Source organism: Ranitomeya variabilis, chromosome 1 (genome assembly GCF_051348905.1).
Source record: "Ranitomeya variabilis isolate aRanVar5 chromosome 1, aRanVar5.hap1, whole genome shotgun sequence".
Lineage (NCBI taxonomy): Eukaryota > Metazoa > Chordata > Amphibia > Anura > Dendrobatidae > Ranitomeya > Ranitomeya variabilis.
Window position 1 is genome coordinate 165,489,578 of NC_135232.1, and position 20,446 is coordinate 165,510,023.

General features: G+C 40.1%; 1 protein-coding gene across 3 annotated transcripts in view; it reads right to left on the reverse strand.

The window, feature by feature from the left end:
* MCC (MCC regulator of Wnt signaling pathway) overlaps nucleotides 1–20,446 on the reverse strand; it is a 452,211-nt gene that overhangs the window by 34,532 nt on the left and 397,233 nt on the right. For all 3 annotated transcript variants that reach the window (XM_077290460.1, XM_077290469.1, XM_077290479.1), the window contains 2 exons: nucleotides 18,551–18,734; nucleotides 2,106–2,340 (listed from right to left, as the gene is read on the reverse strand). In XM_077290460.1, coding sequence (XP_077146575.1) covers nucleotides 2,106–2,340; nucleotides 18,551–18,734 — 419 coding nt within the window. The remainder of the gene's footprint in view (nucleotides 1–2,105; nucleotides 2,341–18,550; nucleotides 18,735–20,446) is intronic.

Sequence of the window (20,446 nt, forward strand, 5' to 3'; positions counted from 1 at the left end):
GACTAATACGGCTGATGCACTCCACATGCTAATGAACCGGCACCACTGGTGTCCATAGAGGGAATAATGCTGGAAATGTCCGCCCTGCCTCCGGTGTACTGCACGAGCCAAATGTAGACACACAAAACTTACACGCACGTCTCAGGGTAACTCAGGCAGTCTGCATCTGTAATTTGTATTTAAACCTGTCAGGGCCTTGTGTTTAGCTCAATAACCTGGGATTCATGATAAAGTGGTGTTTAGTATTATATCAGGCACACTCTTACAGGGGTTTTCCAGGAAAATTACATTGTTTTAAAGGGTTAATTCTTAAAAAGTTATCATGCATCCACAGGACAGATGTTGAGAATTAAATGCATCTGAACTGTTTGAATAATACATTCTAGGACTTCCCTGGTCCCTGCTAGTCTGTGCTTCCTATTCCCATCCATGACACTTTGTAAATAGCCAGAAATTACAAATCCGTCAATTATATATATTTTTTAATATCAGTAACCTGTTAGCACAAATATCGGTACCAGAACATCTGCATTTAGGTGTGCATGTATGCAGGGGGCTCAGAAGCTAACGGCTGTCTGTGTTACATAGCCACTATGCGTCTCTAACAGCAGCGACCACAGATTGCTCCTATAATTGCTATTTAACCATTTAGATGCCGCCGTCCACCTCTGATAGCGACATTTAAATGGAATGGTTGGCAGCGGGTGTAATGCTATCCTGGTACCTATGTGACTGGCTTCAAAGGAGACAATATATACACTATATACTGCAATTCTGTGGTATTGCAATATATAGGACGAGCAATCAATGTATCGCAGGTTCAAGTGTACTAAAAAAAAATAATAAAAAAAATGTAACAACTGAAGATTTAAAAACTATAAAAATTTGAATCACCCATTTTTATCCCATTAAAATAATAATAAAAAAGTTGGCATTGTTGCATTGATAAAATCTTGTCTATCAAAACATAAAATTTTAAAAGAAAATCAAAAAGCAAGGACGCCAACTTTTCGGTCACCACCTCTGTAAAAAAAAAAATGCAACAAAAAGAAATCAAAATTTCACACCTACCCTGAATTAGTATCAATAAAACGAGAGCTGGCCATGCTAAAAACAAGTCCTCACTCAGATCCATAGAGGGGAATATAAAAATATTACAAATCTTAGGCTCCTTTTACATTGTGTCTTAAGTGCCTACCACCAGTAGGGGTATACTGTACACTCTAAAAAGATGCACGTCACAGCATACGTCGACTCTCTCTGCAGCATAAGGCCGGGTGCCCATAATCCAAAGTGCTGCCTTCTATTGAACCTGGCAGGTGAATCCACATGTGATCACTGAACCGTGCGGATTTACCGTATCCAATACATTCTATGGGTGAAATTTCTCTTGTGGAGACTAGCGTCTCTGCAAGAGAAATTGACATGCTGCGGTCTGGAAAGATGTGCCGCATCTCAATCTCCATGGGGTGCTATAAATCTAAGCTAAATAAATAATATATAAAAATGGTGGAATTTCTTTTTGTCACAATTTTCTCCCACTCTGATTTTTTTTTTTCACGTTTTTTAGTACATTTTATGGTATAATTAACAATGACATTCAAAACTACAATTGGGCAGCAAACATCAAACCATGGCTATGTCAACGAAAATAAAGTGCCAGCTCTTGGAAAAAGGGGAAAGATCACAAAGGGGTTAAGCAGTAATTTTGCTAACCATGTCCTAATGTCCATAGAGATATACCGCATCTCTGGAGCTTCCTCATTCTCTTACTGTTCTTTACCTTTATATACGATAATCTCACATGTAAAAAGTGACAGGCTTGACCAGTAGACTGGTAGCAAAAATGTATAATCCTTGTATAAGAATCCGACATTCTCTAGCTGTGATATAGGTGAAATGTTACAACTAATAATGCAATGGATGAAAATGTTCACAAATTGTCTAATTTTCAACACGCTAAATGTATGCATAAAATGATTTTACTTTATATTAGTATTAATAGAAGTGAGCATATCATTACTGGCCAGAGAAGCAGAGGTTGGTAGTGTGAGCAATAAGTTTAATTATTGTGAATTGTAAGAATATTTGGCTGTTTATTTTACCTTCATGGCCATAAGCTCTTGCATCAAGACCGCGTTCTCCAAATCTAGTCTCTGGTTGTCGCCTCGTGGCTTTACATCATAGCTCAGAGGATCAATGTGGATGCTTTCCAGTTCCAGCATCGTGAGTTTCACTGCAGCCCGATCATTCTTCAGCTGCTGAATGTAATCCTTCAACCTCTGCTCGTCCTCTTTCGTAAACTCTGTGTCACAGCTACTGGCTGTAGAACTTGTGGTGCTGCAAAGACAATGGAAGAAAACAGGAGTGTACAATACTGCTCAGTAACAGTATACATCAATCAGCCATAACATTAAAGCCAGTGACAAGAGGAAGTACTTAAAGGGAATCTGTCGCCAGGTTCTTGCTATTTAGACCCCTTTCACACATCAGTTTTTTGCCGTCAGTCACAATCCGTTGGCTCGATGGATCCGTTGCAGATTGTGAAAAACTGATGAGACGGATGCGTTTTTTCGACAGATCCGACTAGCGGATCTGGCTAATTGGATCCTAAATAAATCGGAGCATGCTCAGTTAAAAAAACTGGAATCCGTTGCCGGATTCTGTCATTTGACGGATCTGGCGCCCATAAGCTTCCATTTGAGCAAACGATGGATGATGACAGATCCGTCGCTGTCTGATTTTTCGACGTACACAAAAAATGTTACTCCATTGTCTCCGGCCACCGGACAGAAAAAAAACGGATCCGGCGGCATTAGTCGCCGGATTCGGTTTTTTTTCCAAAATTCGATGGATTGCGACTGATAGCAAAACACTGATGTGTGAAAGGGGCTTTAATCTGAGAGCAGCATAATATAGGGCAAATAAGCCTGATTTCAAGGATGTGCCAGTTACTAGGCGATGTATTATCGTTTCAATACAACCACTGTTTAATTAGCAGGAGATTATCACTACAGGACTAGGTCTCACGTGCAATTAGTCAATCTGTGTAACCCCGCCCCTACCACTAATTGGCAGCTTGCTCACAATGAACACATGAAGCTGCCAATCAGGTATGTGGGAGGGGTTATACACAGTTTTGCAATCTGAGCACTGCTACATCTACAGCAGTGAAAACAAGGATTCTAACAAAACTGCACCAAGAAATCCAGTAATCAGGCTGCTCTCAGCAGATAACATAGCAAAAACCTGCTGACAGATCCCCTTTACCAATAACTATCCTGTGAAAATGGCACCTGTCCAGGGGTGGGACGAATTAGGCATCAAGTGCAGAAAGTTCTTGAATTTCATATGTTAAAAATAAGAAATATGCACAAACCTAAAAAAACTGAGTGAATTTCGGTTAGCAGTGGATAGTACCTAGCAAAAACGGGTCACCACAGTGGCCTGCTACACTGCAAAAATTGTCATGTTCTTTAAACTATTCTTAAAGCAGAGTCCAATGTGTTGACTTTCCGTGGAATGTGCTAGAAAAACAAGTATGATACACGGAGGCTCCACCACACAAAGGCTGGATTCACACATCCATGTACTCGAACCATAATGCACGGACTGGCCACAGGTCTCCTGACCTCATTGGCATATAGGAGGAGGATGTAGAGTTCAGGTCTGGAAATTTACAGCTGGACCGTACATTGCAGTCCGTTCTTGGACCTCGAAAGATGAATGTGTTAATTTAGCCTTACAGGATTTTGAATATCTGCTGCCAACATCTCGTGTCAATTTATACAGAACACCTTCCTGTGGAGTCAGAGTTGTTTGGCGGTATAAAGTGAGCAGCACGGTGGCTCAGTGGTTAGCACTGCAGCCTTGCAGCGCTGGGGTCGTGGGTTCAAATCCCACCAAGGACAACATCTGCAAGGAGTTTGTATGTTCTTCCTGTGTTTGCGTGGGTTTCTTCCGGGTTCTCCGGTTTCCTCCCAAACTACAAATACATACTGAAAGGGAATCTAGATTGTGAGCCACAATATGGAATTAATGGTGTCATACAAGTAAAGCATAATAATAATAACTTACAATATTTGCAGGTGCTTTAAGAATTTCAACTGGTCTATGTGTGTTTATGTATGTAACAGTAAAAAACAGAACTTCATTTGCGGTATAAAGAGATGAAATAACGCATCTTCAATCTTTAAAAGACGGATCCTGGTAGGTGGATACTAATCTGTGAAATAGCACACCTATAGCCAGTTACTGGCTGCAGCAAGGTAACAAAACATACACTTGAAATCATTGTTTTGTGTTTCCATTGTCAAAATAGTGTTTCTGTACCCAATACTCCCCATACTGCATAAGACTTTTGATTTAATATGAAGACATACAGTGGAGTTTTATTTCCAGTTGACTCTGCTCAACAGTTATAGGCTCCCTGCACTGCAGTAATGGCTCAGCGTTGACAGATCGGCTATGTGAATGAGTCTTTTTTTATCAGCTGAACATCAAATAGGAAGCTTAAAATATTCATAAGAGAGTCTGAAGGACTTCATAATGTTCATTCAGACTTGGAAGTGTCCCCCCCCCTAACAAACATACACAGTGAACACTTCTAGGGAGAGAAACAGTGAAAATAAACAATGCTGACTTTCAGCACTGACTGAGAATACAAGGAGATACTACGGCACATTTTGTCACTGCAGTTACCTGTGCTACAAAAAAATTGTTGAAAGACAGATACAAGTATTTCTCTCAGTAAATTATTTCAGTTTCATATGTTTTGTTATACACGTTTGTTTCCTTTGTGCTTTGTGTGTATTGGAACAACATACAAAAAAAACTAAGAAAAAAGGCAAATTGGACATAAATCTCACAAAACCCCAAAAATTGTTGGCACCCTCAACTTAATATTTGGTTGCACACCCTTTGGTGTAAATAACTGCAATCAAATGCTTCCTATAACCATTAACAAGCTTCTTAGACCTCTCAACTGGAATTCTGAACCACTCTTCAGTGACATAACTAGAGACTGGTGGGCCCTTGTGCAAGATTTGGACTGGGGCTGCTCACCTCCTGATTATAGCTATGCCCCCCATCTTGGTATTTATGTCCCTCATCCTGGTATATATGTCTCTCATCCTGGCCCCATCCTGGTATATATAACCCCCATCCTGATATATGTCCCCTGTTCTGCCGCTGTTCTTTAATGTATAGAAAAAAATAAACCATTATACTCACCAGGGGCGTACATAGAAGGCATGGGGCCTCATAGCAGAAGTATAATGCACTCCCCATAGTCCCCAATATAATATAATGCACAGTCCATAGTCTTCCATATAGTCTAATGCACAGCCCATAGTCCTACCTAAAACCTAAAATATAATGAACTCTCTATAGCTCTCCATATAGTGTAATGCACTCCCCATAGTCCTCAATATAGTATGATGCACCTCCATATTAGTATAATTCACAGCCCACATGCTTCATATAATTCACAGCCCATAGTCCTCCATATTAGTATAATACACAGCCCATCTCCTTCATATAATATAATGCACAGACATAGTCATCTATGTAGTATCATGCACAGTCCATAGTCATTCATGTAGCATAATGCACAGACCATAGTCCTCCATGTAGTAGTATGACAATCATATACTCATCCATATGAACAGACAATTCGTCAGTTTGGAATACTATACAAACATATATGGCGACTCATAAAATGAATAGCAATATAGGAGAACCAAGAGTCAAAACTGGCCAAAAAATTCACAAAAAATTATATTTATTAAATAAATCCATTACATAAGTAAAATGAATAGTAGCAAAAAATTAGTTAAAAGAGCATGTAGTAACTGCATCCATAAATACACCCAGTGAGGAAGCGGCAATAATTTACTGCGAAACGTGCGTTGGGGTACACGATCCAGGACCCTGGCAGGACCTTACCACACACATGGGTAATTCACTTATCTGACTTTTTATTATTACTGATGTATCCATGGTGAGATGTGGTGATCTTTACTATTTGATCACTGGCAGTATACTATTTTAGATTTGGTCTGATCGCCACATACCTATGGTAACCATGCTCATGTGTGGGTAGCACTTGCTTTGACATTTATGGTTATTACATTGTGTATCATAGTCACTTTCGTCCTGTCATAGTCACCTGGACGACTGGGTGTATTTATGGATGCAGTTACTACATGCTCTTTTAACTAATTTTTTCCTACTATTCATTTTACTTATGTAATGGTAATAAATATAATTTTTTGTGAATTTTTTGGCCAGTTTTGACTCTTGGTTCTCCTATATTGATATACTCATCCATGTAGTATAATGCACAGCCCAAAGTCATCCACATAGTATAATGAACTATCCATATTCATCCACATTGTATAATGCACAGCCCAAAGTCATCCACATAGTATAATGAACTATCCATATTCATCCATAGTATAATGCACAGCCCATAGTCATCCACATAGTATAATGAACTATCCATATTCATCCATAGTATAATGCACAGCCCAAAGTCATCCACATAGTATAATGAACTATCCATATTCATCCACATAGTATAATGCACAGCCCAAAGTCATCCACATAGTATAATGAACTATCCATATTCATCCACATAGTATAATGCACAGCCCAAAGTCATCCACATAGTATAATGAACTATCCATATTCATCCATAGTATAATGCACAGCCCAAAGTCATCCACATAGTATAATGAACTATCCATATTCATCCACATTGTATAATGCACAGCCCAAAGTCATCCACATAGTATAATGAACTATCCATATTCATCCATAGTATAATGCACAGCCCATAGTCATCCACATAGTATAATGAACTATCCATATTCATCCATAGTATAATGCACAGCCCAAAGTCATCCACATAGTATAATGAACTATCCATATTCATCCACATTGTATAATGCACAGCCCAAAGTCATCCACATAGTATAATGAACTATCCATATTCATCCACATTGTATAATGCACAGCCCAAAGTCATCCACATAGTATAATGAACTATCCATATTCATCCATAGTATAATGCACAGCCCATAGTCATCCACATAGTATAATGAACTATCCATATTCATCCATAGTATAATGCACAGCCCAAAGTCATCCACATAGTATAATGAACTATCCATATTCATCCACATAGTATAATGCACAGCCCAAAGTCATCCACATAGTATAATGAACTATCCATATTCATCCACATAGTATAATGCACAGCCCAAAGTCATCCACATAGTATAATGAACTATCCATATTCATCCATAGTATAATGCACAGCCCATAGTCATCCACATAGTATAATGAACTATCCATATTCATCCATAGTATAATGCACAGCCCAAAGTCATCCACATAGTATAATGAACTATCCATATTCATCCACATAGTATAATGCACAGCCCAAAGTCATCCACATAGTATAATGAACTATCCATATTCATCCACATAGTATAATGCACAGCCCAAAGTCATCCACATAGTATAATGAACTATCCATATTCATCCACATAGTATAATGCACAGCCCATAGTCATCCACATAGTATAATGCACAGCCCAAAGTCATCCACATAGTATAATGCACAGCCCATAGTCATCCATGTAATATAATACACAGCCCATAGTCCTCCATGTAGTAGTATGGCAATCATATACTCACTTTAAAAAAAAAAAATAAAAAAAAAAATACTCAGCTTCCCTCAGCTCCCCACCACGTGGCGTCCTTTTCTGGGGCCGGCAGCTGACATCAGCGTGCAATTGACGGGAGCGCATGATGTCACTGCCATGCTCCCCCATGATGTCAGCTGCTGGCCTCTGATTGGTGCGGGTCTGTACGCCGCAGTAGACTTCAGCTGAATGTGCGCCCTTGGGTGCATGTACAGTTGAAGCATTTGCTGGCTTTGGCGGGTTCCTCATCCACCATGCCTGATTGCTGCAGCGACCGCGGTAATTATGCCCCTGCATCTTTTGCAAACTGCTCCAGGTCTCTCATATTTGAAGGGTGTCTTCTCCCTACAGTAATTTTAAGATCCCTCTGCAGGTGTCCAATGGGATTTAGATCCGGACTCATTGCTGGCCACTTCAGAACTGTGAAAATCAAAAAACAGATAAGCTAAGGGGTCCTAAACAAGTAAACCAAGCTAAGGAAAAAAAAAACTAAAAATATTCTTTATTTAAATAATCTTTAAAATTATTAGAAATAATAGACAACATGAATAAGCACACACAAATAATGACTGAGGTTAAAGGGTAAACAATATGCTCTAAAGTCCCTAATGGAACCCTTTTTTTTTTTAATCCCCTACCTGTCCGAGGAGGTTGGCACCCTAATATAAGCGATATGACACCCTCGCTCAATGTGGACTGACCATATTGGTTCCTATACAACCCTTAACTCTAAGTTACCCAACGACCATGTATCAGGAAATACACATCCATTGGATCCCTTACTGCAGGCTATAGTGCCCCTCTATACCTTACCACTGTTCCCTGATGAACTCCTAGATTGGAGATGGGGGAAACAAGTTGGGAATTGCTTCTTATCGAGTATACAGATAAGTAGATAACTTGTTATTAATGTCACTGTGCATCAACTGATAATTAAGGGATATTGTGTTCTATGAAGATCTGTTACTGCCATTGTGTGATAGAGGGATTCATATCAGAACTTTTTCTGACTGAAACTTAGCATGGTTAAGATTACTGTATCTTGAGCTATTGCTCCTGTTTTTCATGGTTTGCATATTTTATATGTACCATACTTGGTGTAGTAACATTCTTGGGATATTTTTTTCACTTTATTATTATTCAAAGTGTATTTTTTGAAACATGGTTGGGTGCTCAATTTAGAATTAGGGTTCTATAGAGACCAATAGGGTCAGTCACGTTGAGCGGGGGCGCCATATCGCTTATAATAGGGTCCCATTAGAGTCGATTTTTTTACCCTTTAACCTCAATCATTATTTGTGTATGGTTATTCATGTTGTCTATTTATTTCTAATAATTTTAACAACTATTTAAATAAAGAATATTTTTAGAGGTTTTTTTTCTAGCTTTGTTTACCACTTCAGAACTCTTCAGCACTTTGTTTCCATCCATTTCTGGGTGCGTCTTGAAGTATGTTTGGGGTCATTGTCCTGCTGGAAGACCCATGACCTCAGGCGCAAACCCAGCGTTGGGACACTGGGCACTACATTGCAACCAGTGTCAGAGCCAGCAAAGCAACCCCAAAACATCTTTGAACCTCCACCATATTTGACTGTAAATACTATGTTCTTTTCTTTGTAGGCCTCATTTTGTTTTCGGTAAACAGTAGAATGATGTGCTTTACCAAAAAGCTCTATCTTGGTCTGATCTGTCCACAAGACCCTTTCTCAGAAGGATTTTGACTTGCTTACATACATTTTGGCAAACTACAGCCTAGCATTTTTATGTCTCTGTGTCATCAGTAGGGTCCTCCTGGGTCTCTTGCCATAGCATTTCATTTAAATGTTGACGGATAGTTTGCGTTGACACTGGTGCACCTTGAGCCTGCAGGACAGCTTGAATTTCATTGGAACTTGATTGGGGCTACTTATCCACCATTCGTACTATCCTGCGTTGCAACCTTTCATCAATTTTTCTCTGCTATCCATGTCCATGAAGATTAGTTACAGTGCCATGGCTTGTAAACGTCTTAGTTATGTTGCGCACCCCGTGGACAAAGAATCATCAAGATCTCTGGAGATGGATTTGGAACCTTAAAAATGTTGATATATTTCAACAATTTGGTACTCAATTCCTCAGACCGTTCTCTTCTCTTTCTGTTCTCCATGATTAGTGTGGCACACACAAACACAAAATGCAAAGATTGAGTCAACTTCTCCACTTTTATCTGGTTTCGGGTGTTATTTTCATATTGCCCACACCAGTTGCTTGCCACAGGTGAGTGTGATTGAGCATCACATACTTGAAACAAAGTTGTTTGCCCACAATCTTGGAAAGGTGCCAACAATTTTGTCCAAACCATTTTTGGGGTTTTGTGTGAAATGTCCAGTTTGCCTTTTTTTCTTTTTTTTGTGCTGTTCCAATACACACAAAGGAAATAAACATGTGTATAACAAAACATCTGTAATAGCAATAATTTTCTGGGAGAAATACTTCATTTTCTGGAATAATTTCAAGGATGCCAACACTTTCATCCATGACTGTATAATAAACTATACAAAATGTAGTTCCACCATATTCCTATTTTTTTTTCTTGACAGTGAAGTACCACCAAAATGGCATATGTGATTGTAGACAAGCATATGCTATTACTCTAATACCCTTCCATAACATTCATGTAGATATACTTCTCCCGTACACCCCGAACAGCTGTTGGTGAATACTCGATCGGCCAACAGCTATTGCTCCAGACCCCATACACACAAGATGCTCAGTACAGCAGAGTGTAGATGTATTTTCAATATGGTGACATATTTTCAGGAAGAACAAAAGGTTCAGACATTGAAATTCACTATGCTTCTTTTCCCTGACTTCATCTGTCCAATTGTGTGCCCCATACACATTAGGTGGTCAGCTGTCTTTTTGTTAAGGATTGTATTCACTGTCACTTTTTTTCACGTTCAGTCATCCAATTATCCTCAATCTTCTCTTGAGCAAACACACAGTAAAATGGTCTAAATGATCGAGAAAACACTTAGGTAGTTAAACGTCTACAGAACTTTTTTCATTTAGTTGAAATGTTTCTAACATCTTCATAATGGTTCATATTCAGGGATACTTTCCCGATATTACTACCTCTTCACCAAAAATCCTATTGTTACAAAAAAAACACTTAATCCCACTTTCCCGCTGATCCTTAACTAAGCGCATTGTTCTCCAACCTTCACATTTTTCAAAGTCGCTTATCACACTACCTGGATACATTGTTATCTGTCTTTTGCACCTTTTCTCCACATTGTAGCACAGTACCATTCGCTGGCTAATCCAATGCATCTTCCACGTGGTGTCTCTAAACCGCTTAATTCTAATCTATTCATATTCTTGCTAATATGAACAGCAAAGCCATAATTACAGAAATGAAGGTGCATTGCATATAAAGCTGTAGACTACTATGCTAGAATATGAACCCTGGGACAGACTTTTGTCCGAGACAGAATTGTTTAATAAGAATTTTGTTCGATTTTGGAAACTGTTCCCTCTCCTAATTATTAAAATGTTCACAGAAAAGCATCCCTTTCCAAAGATGCCAACAAAGCCCCCTTACACAAGGCGGGAAAAAAGAAACTTCTGCTCCGCTCCGAGCTAGGCCAATGGCTGTCAATCTGTCAACAAGGAGAGCCGAGAAGCATGTGGAGAATAGAATTAACAAAGCCCTGAATCATGGGGAAGAATATCATTGTGTATCTCTGCAACTGACCCCTTCCCGGCTGGATATGCTACACTCTGCCAACCAACGTATCTCTGGGGCACAGATCAGCAGAATGGGTAAACCGGCTGTAGGATATTTGCCTCGTCTGCTGCGTGTTCACAATGGCTGCAGTTCCTCTGCTCTCACGCTCATCCAGAATGGCAGGCTCCACTCCAGATTTCAATCCTCTAGCTGTGCCTGACTGATACTGAGCACAACTAAAATATGAGGCTGTTACTAATTATTTGGCTTCAAGTATCTAATAGCATTCGCCAAGGTGAATGGCTGTTTGTGTAAAAGCTTTAGAGTAGTGCCTCCTACAATATTTTATTCTGGATTTTTTTTTTGTAAAATTAGGTAATTCCTAACCGAATCACACACATGATTGGGTTATTATAGAGTTAGTGCTGTTTTACTTCCTCTACATTTAGATGAAATGCCATGTCTGTCTGATAAAGGCATTAAAAGGACATAAACAGATTTAATTGTACATACAGGAACAAAAAACTTGCATGAAAACACTGGAGATGTGCAGTAAAACGGACAGTATACTCACGGATACCCTGACGCTCCTACTGGGCCTCCAGCCCGCGTCTGAGCTTTCTCTGCTGCTGGGGATGCGCATGTTTCAGCAGTAGCCAATCACTGACCACAGCAATTACGTGTTGCACACTGCTGCAGCCAATGATTGGCAGCAGTAGTCACATGCCCATCCCCACCAGCAGAGGAAGCAGACAGACCGGTGTGATGTGGGTATCACTACAAGTCACCATTTACTATGCTTACTTATATAGCGCCATCATATCCCACAGCGCTATACAAATCTATATATATAATCGTCTAAGGGGCACTTCCGTCTGTCTGTCACGGAAATCCCACGTCGCCGGCCGCGACCAATCAGCGACGGGCACAGTCCGGCCGCAAATTCGCCCCTTCCTACTCTCGGTCAGTGCCCCCTCCAGTCAGCGCTCACACAGGGTTAATGGCTGCGTTATGCCGCGGTGTAACGCAGTCTGTTAACGCTGCTATTAACCCTATGTGACCAACTTTTTACTATTGATGCTGCCTATGCAGCATCAATAGTAAAAAGATCTAATGTTAAAAATAATAAACAAAATAAAAAATCATTACATTCTCACCTTCCGTCGCCTTTCCCGCTGCTCCTCGCGACGCTCCGGTCCATGCATTGCGGTCTCGCGAGATGATGACGTAGCGGTCTCGCAAGACCGCTACGTCATCATCTCGCGAGACCACAATGCATTTTTGGGACCGGAGCGTCGCGAGGAGCATCGGTAAACACCTGGGCTGGATCCGGGGGCCGACGGAAGGGGAGTATATAACTATTTTTTATTTTAATTCTTTATTTAACAGGGATATGGTGCCCACATTGCTATATACTACGTGGGCTGTGTTATATACTGCAAGGGCTGTGTTATATACTGCGTGGGCTGTGTTATATACTACGTCTCTGTGCTATATACTACGTGGCTGTGGTATATATTACGTGGCTGGGCAATATATTATGTGGCTGGACTATATACTACGTGGCTGGGCAATATACTATGTGGGCTGTGCTATATACTACGTGGGCTGTGTTATATACTACGTCTCTGTGCTATATACTACGTGGCTGTGGTATATATTATGTGGCTGGGCAATATACTACATCGCTATGGTCTATACTACGTGGCCTGTGTTATATACTGCATGGGCTATGTTATATACTACGTCTCTGTGCTATATACTACGTGGCTGTGCTATATGCTACGTGGCTGTGCAATATATTACGTGGCTGTGCAATATATTACGTGGCTGTGCAATATATTACGTGGCTGTGCAATATACTACGTGGGCTGTGTTATATACTGCGTGGGCTGTATTATATACTACGTCTCTGTGCTATATACTACGTGACTGTGGTATATATTACGTGGCTGGGCAATATACTACATCGCTGTGCTCTATTACTACGTGGCCTGTGTTATATACTGCATCGGCTGTGTTATATACTACGTCTCTGTGCTATATACGTGGCTGTGCAATATATTATGTGGCTGTGCAATATATTACGTGGCTGGGCACTATACTACGGGAGCTGTGCTATATACTACGTGGCTGGGCAATATACTACATGGGCTGTATGCTACTTGGCTGTGCTATATTTCTCTGCTGTATCTGTGCATCATGAATCGTGGTATGTGTTAAAGAGGGGGGCCCACTGAGACTCTTTCGCCCGGGGCCCTCAAAAACCTGGAGCAGGCCTTGGCTTCACTGATTGTTCGCGGCCGGCCGGATCCTGTGTATGAATTGCATTATTCTGAAAACTTCATAAATAAACTACATACATATTCTAGAATACCCGATGCATTAGAATCGGACCACCATCTAGTATTGTTATAGTTGTCCCCATCGGGGCTCACAAGCTAAATGACCTATCAGTATGTCTTCGGAGAGTGGGAGGAAACCGGAGTACTTGAAAGAAACCCACACAAATATGGGGATAACATACAAATTCCTTGCAAATGTTGTCTTTGGTGGTTTGAACCCAGAATCCCAGCGCTGCAAAGCAACAGTGCTAACTACTGAGCCACCATGCTGCTCAGTTGTCACCATTGACATTGTTATAGTTTTTGTGGGAGTGAGTCATATCTCAAACACCTGAGCGACATTTGATGTTAATGTGTCATCAGAAAATAACCTGTTTAAATCAATTTTACAAACAGTATATATAATTTATTAATAACTGTTAGCAGAATTGTTATTATTTTCCATAGTAGTCATAGAGAGAGAGAGAGAGAGAGAGAGAAACATACATACTACTATTGCAACTACTGGGAATTTTACGTTTCCAAAGCTAACCGGTTTTGTCATCAAAATTGCTTGTATTTACTAAAGGAAGTAATTCTAATATTACATTTAGGCTAGGGAATACATGTAAAAGCAATTCCGAAATACATAATCATAAATTCCCCTAGGTGAACCTCTGCTCATTAAAGTAGGAAATTAAATTGTAATCTCCATAGCAACTGTGTATATATTAGGAATCTGAAACCAAAATCAATGTTTCCAGTTTATATAAAGTATATATTATAGAGCACATGGAAATTAAAGTTTTTTTCAGACTAAGGCCGGTGTCACGCTAGCGTATAGCTTCCGATGTGGTATGGTAATGACCATCGGCTCCTGCTGTGAGCGAGAGCACGGTGTCAGTGCTCCGAGCCGCTCACATGAGAGAAGCAGCACATGTGTGGAGGAGGCAGAGGAAGTAATTTCTTTATCTCCTCTGCTGCCGGCGTCAGTGGGAATGGCACTGCACTCGGATGGGTGCGATGTTTCACTCGCACCCGTAGACTTATATGTGTGCGAATGAGCGGAATCTCGCTTTCAATAACAGCATGCTGCCATTGTGCGCTCAGGCCGAATCGGCATGAGAAAATAATCGCAGATCTGAGCAGCCTCATAGAACAACACTCGCCTGTGTGAGTGAATGGTCACGTGACCACATATATGCGATTTGCATACTTTCAGCTACATGCTGACTAGTCTCATCTTGCTACTCTCAATAGATCAAGGATTGAGAGAAGCTGCATGAGACTAGTCGGCATGTGACTGCAAGTATGCAAATCGCATCCAAGTGGTCACGTGACTGTCCACTCACACAGGGGAATCCTAACAGTGTGCGCACTACAGACTATCACGATTTGGTAGTCAGCAGTCACTCTTTTCTTCTTACACAAGAGAACTCTTTTAAAGGGAACCTGTCACCAGGTTTGGCCAATATGAGATGCAGCCACCGCTTTTCAGAGCTTATATACAGCTTTTCAGGGCTTATAATGCTGTGTATAGGCCCCAACACGACCGGGAAGAACTGAAAAATAACTTCTATTATACTCACCTGTGGGGCAGTCCGTTCCGAGGGGTGTCGCTCTTCTTGGTACAGCGCCTCCCATCTTCTTGCGATGTCGTCCCCCTTCTTGGTTTGTGTGGATGACGGGTCCCTGCATCATCCACACAGTCTGTCGGCATTTTTCTTCTCTTACAGGTCGGGTTGGGGGCAGATATACAGCATTATAGAATGCTGTATATAGGCCGGACACGGAACGCGACGCCCATCGGACCCCGACCGCAGTGGGACCGCCCCTGGGTGAGTATAATATAACCTGTTTTTCTTACCTTTCAGGTTACATCGGGGGCTTATGTACGGCATTACAGAATGCTGTAGATAAGCCCCTGATGCCGGTGGCCGCAGCTCATATACGATTTTGGGGGGTGACAGATTCCCTTTAAACATGTTGCTCTATGAAATGCAGCACTGGACATAGTCAATATATTTAATTGCTCAATATGACCAGACTATTACTTAGCCCTTTGAGGACCTTACATTGACCTCTGCCCAACAAATTTACTATTTCGTTATTCTACATTGATCAGCTCATGATTACAATTTTTTTTTATATACCTAACCCTATTGGAGTCGATTAGTTAATTGTACTTTGTGTCTGTCTGTATGCCCTTTTGTATCCCACGCTTTACACTATGTGACTATTTATGGCTTAAATGATGAATAAAAATACAAATGAATAAACTATTATGTTCTACATTTTTCTCCTGGCTTGAAGAGAATATTGCATTGTAGGCATAAAGAATCTGCAATGTAATACTAAGAAGCGTGTGTCAGCAGTGAAGGGGTTACAAGAGCAGCTTATATTTCTCTATATGGATTGCATTAGAAAACAGCCTGGTGGATCTCAGGAGGACAGCTAATCATCTGCTGGTGGAGGGTTAGGTCATCCATTAACATGTCTGCCTGGAATGTTGTATGATCTCAGTTATCAGCCAGGGAATAACATCCCATCATGTCTTGTATTAAGTTGCACAGCTCGTCAAGCATTAATCAGCAGCCGCTGTACTGCTAAAGAAAAAAAAAGTCCAATTCTTCTACTTGGCATGAAGTGACCATTATGAAATATTGATGACGACTATTTTCTAACTTAAGATTGTGAAACAAATAATTTTTGAATAAACTTTTCACCTAAAATAAAACTACATCTCCCATTTAAGTAATCGTTTAATAACCTGCAGTATTTCTGAATATGAAGAAGAGTTAGCAACACAGATTATTCACAAAAAGTAACTAAAATGTACAAAATACCATACTTTTCTTTTCTTGTTGTAAATAATGTTTTTAATAGAAATAATGAGGAAACCCAAAATACATGTGTCAACTACTATGCAAAAGAAAAAGTAATCAACTTAAGAGCCTCATTAACTAATTAGTAATTCTTCATCTCTTTCTAATAACACACTCCAGAAATTAGATCAGTGACTCTGCTAAAAGGCAATTAAATAAAATGGTATTGTGATCTAAATGGTATGCTATTGGATATTATAAAAATTATACAATTTCTTCATTGCATGATATTACTGGTCTAGTGAACCATTTTTAGATCATCATCAGGGAAGTCACGGCCCTGCGCCTGACTGCATCACAAAACAGTAATATATTCTAAACTGTACCTATATACTATGGTATAGTACCTTCAATGTAAAACAATAAAATTATTATGAGGATGACATGTCATCTCTCATGTCTCAGTAGTTGGCGTATATGTCCTTTAACAAATCAGAACCCCAGCATGAAGTGGCAGCAGCACTGGTAGGCATCAGGCCTCTATGGTTCTGTCCAAGGGTCGCTGGATGTCCCATTATAGTTGACACCAATTTAAAAAATCAGCAGTCAGAAATACGAGTACGGGACAGTTATGGCAGATCTCGGACTTATCAGTGAAAAGATTTCATGATTGACACTGTTGATCTGTCACTATTATAGATCCATCATTCCCTTTGATTCTCTATTCCATTACCAGGATGGCTACATAGGTGTGGATTCCAGAGGTGGGACCTGCATAGATTACATGTTTCTGGCATATTAGTGTCTCTTTTTTTCCGGCTTTATTATGCCAATCTGCTAAATTGTATAGCAACCGTTTTAGATTTCATATCTTTGAGGTTCACCAAACTCAATATAGATAGAACTAAACTTCCAGACAAATTAGTGTTTTACCTTAGACAAGTATCCAAAATCTTCAAACTCTTATTATACCATCACCTTCAATATATAACACCGTACATGTGCTTTGTCAGATTCAGGTGCGATATATTAAAGCATCACTCCAGCATTTTGTTTTCTTTCAGCGCTGTGGAGTTTCGCTTTAAACACAAGTCCCCTGCCCCGGTCATATACTCACCTTTCGGCATCTTCCCCATTTTTCGGTACCGCTTCGGTCCCGTGGCACCATCTGGTGAGCGCAGCTTCTGATTAGCTGGTAGTCAGAAGCTACGTCACAAGCTCTCAATGCAAGTCTATGAGAGTCATGATGACGCTCTTCATAGACTTGTATTGAAAAGTGACCTCCAACTCGCTTCATGAAACACTGGAGTTGCCGACAGGTCACAAACTGCAGGGGACGGATCGGAGCAGTGGCTAAAACAGATGAAAATGCCAGAAGGTGAGCATCAGACAGGGGGCTTGGATTTTAAGCACCACTCTAGAGATAAAATTAAAAAAATGTTGGAGTGGTGCTTTATGTACCCGGTGCCAGTCTGTTAGGCCGCTTTGTCTATGGCCTACTGGTTAGCTGATTGATAGAAACGTACGCCTCCATATATACATACACCCACATAAATACACACTGAAAATAATAAGTTAAATCTTTTAGTGATTAAGAACCAAGGCTTCTGTCTTGTGGTTGCTGTATCAAGCCACAATAATTCTTTACCACTGGAAGGCACAAATACCGCAAACAGTGGCAAAATTTATAGGACGAGTCAATCTTCTACTCAGGTTTAAGAAATGTGTGTAGGTCAATCAATAAGGAGTCTTTTTTTTCATAACTGGGATTCACATATTTCATTAATATCCTTTTGGTGTTATATTTAGGTGAAATGCTAATTTCTTTTTGGTGCCAGTAAATTATTTAAAGAAGAAAAAAAGTGTGAAACTATCAGCAGAGTCACTGAAATATAATTTTCCACACTGTTAAGATTTGAGACATATCCATACAAACATGTAATTGAGATAAGCATTGAGAGCGTGTCTATTAAACCCTACCTTGTATGGCTATTTGATGACAGGCTTTCCCATGGCTGTACACTACATCCAGTGACCGCAAAGGCACCGCCACAGCTGCCATCCAGCTTCATCAGAAGAGCTTTTGCAGCATTCTCTGCGGTTTTCCTACAATCGTGTGCCCTTTTCAGCATCTGGGTGATGTTCTCATCCCCGGTTTCTTCAGCTTCATCATATAATCAGAAATATTAATTAGATAAATAACCATATTACTATTCCAGGAGATCAAATTACAGTACACTATACATCCATGCTCATAACGGTTTGGCTGTGGAGCACCTCTGAACCTTAGGCCTGGGTGAAGGACCTGTTGGAAACTGGTTGGTCTTGCAAGTGGTTGATAGGGCCTGTGAAGCCTGGACTTGGATGGCAGGTGTATGGACATTTCTACTTGTTTATTTTTTCCGTTACCTGGAGAGCTTTTTGAAGTTAAATAAACTTCCTTCACATCAAGAAGTTTTGTGCTTGTGTGAATGCTACCCAGCTGCCAGAGAGTGAAAGAATCCCTACTGTATATGTATAGACAAACCCACCCACATAATATATAGAAACAAGATGCCTATCAGGATGTCACTGTAATGAGTCCCCAAGCCCCAGTTGCCTTTATTTTCCATTTTACCTCCCTTTCAGCCCCCTGGAGCCATCCTTGTGCTTTGTTATTATCCTGAACTTCCTGTGAGCTCTTCCTGTGTCACATAGGTCACACTCCCACTCTCAGTATTTCTCAACTCCACCTACAAAGAACCATCTTGAGACTCCTATACTGTCTGAAGATGGACAAATTACTGCACTCAGTTTTTTTTTATTTCAATATTCCTCCCACCTCATGTAGTATGTTGTAGTATGTTGCCATCCTGAGAGTCTCCTGTAGTAAGTAATGTTACAGGTGCTGACACTGGTACCACCCAGAGTCAGGGTACTGTAGGGGATCAATGAGTCCTATAATGTAGTCATTTAATCTTACGTAATCCAGCATTCTGGAGGCCTAGCTCCATTGCCTCTGTCTAAAGTTACAAGCTGATAAGGTTACTTATTCTGTGTGGCGCCTGCAATGTCTGTGTCCTCTTTTTGCGCACATCTCCAGTCACTCACAGCTTGCAGAGGATCACAGTCCAAGCCATAAAATCACCATTCAGAGTTAATGGCTGAGCCGGTCAAAGCACAGACAGTAAATGATGTGTTTTCAACAACTGCCGAAGTATGGCGCTAAAACATATGACCGCCCAGAAACACAGAAGAATTTTAACAGCATGTCAATTTTGAAGCATTTTCATTTCTGATAGGATTTACAATCTTTTAATCCATGTCCTCAGAAAACCACATGGATAATCAAATATTCATAAACTTATTTTAATTTTATGTATAAGAATAGAAAACCTCCAAGCAGACAACACAAAGGACCATTTACACTATAGCTACAAAAAATATTTTTAATTAAAAGAGTATTATAAATGCTCAGATTTTAACCATAGGCACGCCAGACTTTTTTTGACCATGACATAGTTGATTAAAATAATTGTGATGTAGATGCAACACTAGCGAGCTGGCACATCAATATGTATTTTACAAAAAAATGATCAAAAGAAAAACTAATTACGATATTTATTTTTTTTCAGAGATAATTCTTTGTACATTGGGGGTATTTTATATACGGTAGTTTGCTGCAGGATTTACAAGCTGCAGTTAACATTACAATTTTAATTCAATGGTACAACATAGTTAACATATGATTCTGCAGCAAAGAATATTTGAGTGTGGCCTTTCCCATTTCACTACTATGTGGATGGGGACGATGGATCGGGTCCCATTAGAAGGCATGAACCCAATGGACATTTTCATCCCTGGCATACTGCCACTTCTTTTATTCAGCTGTACAAT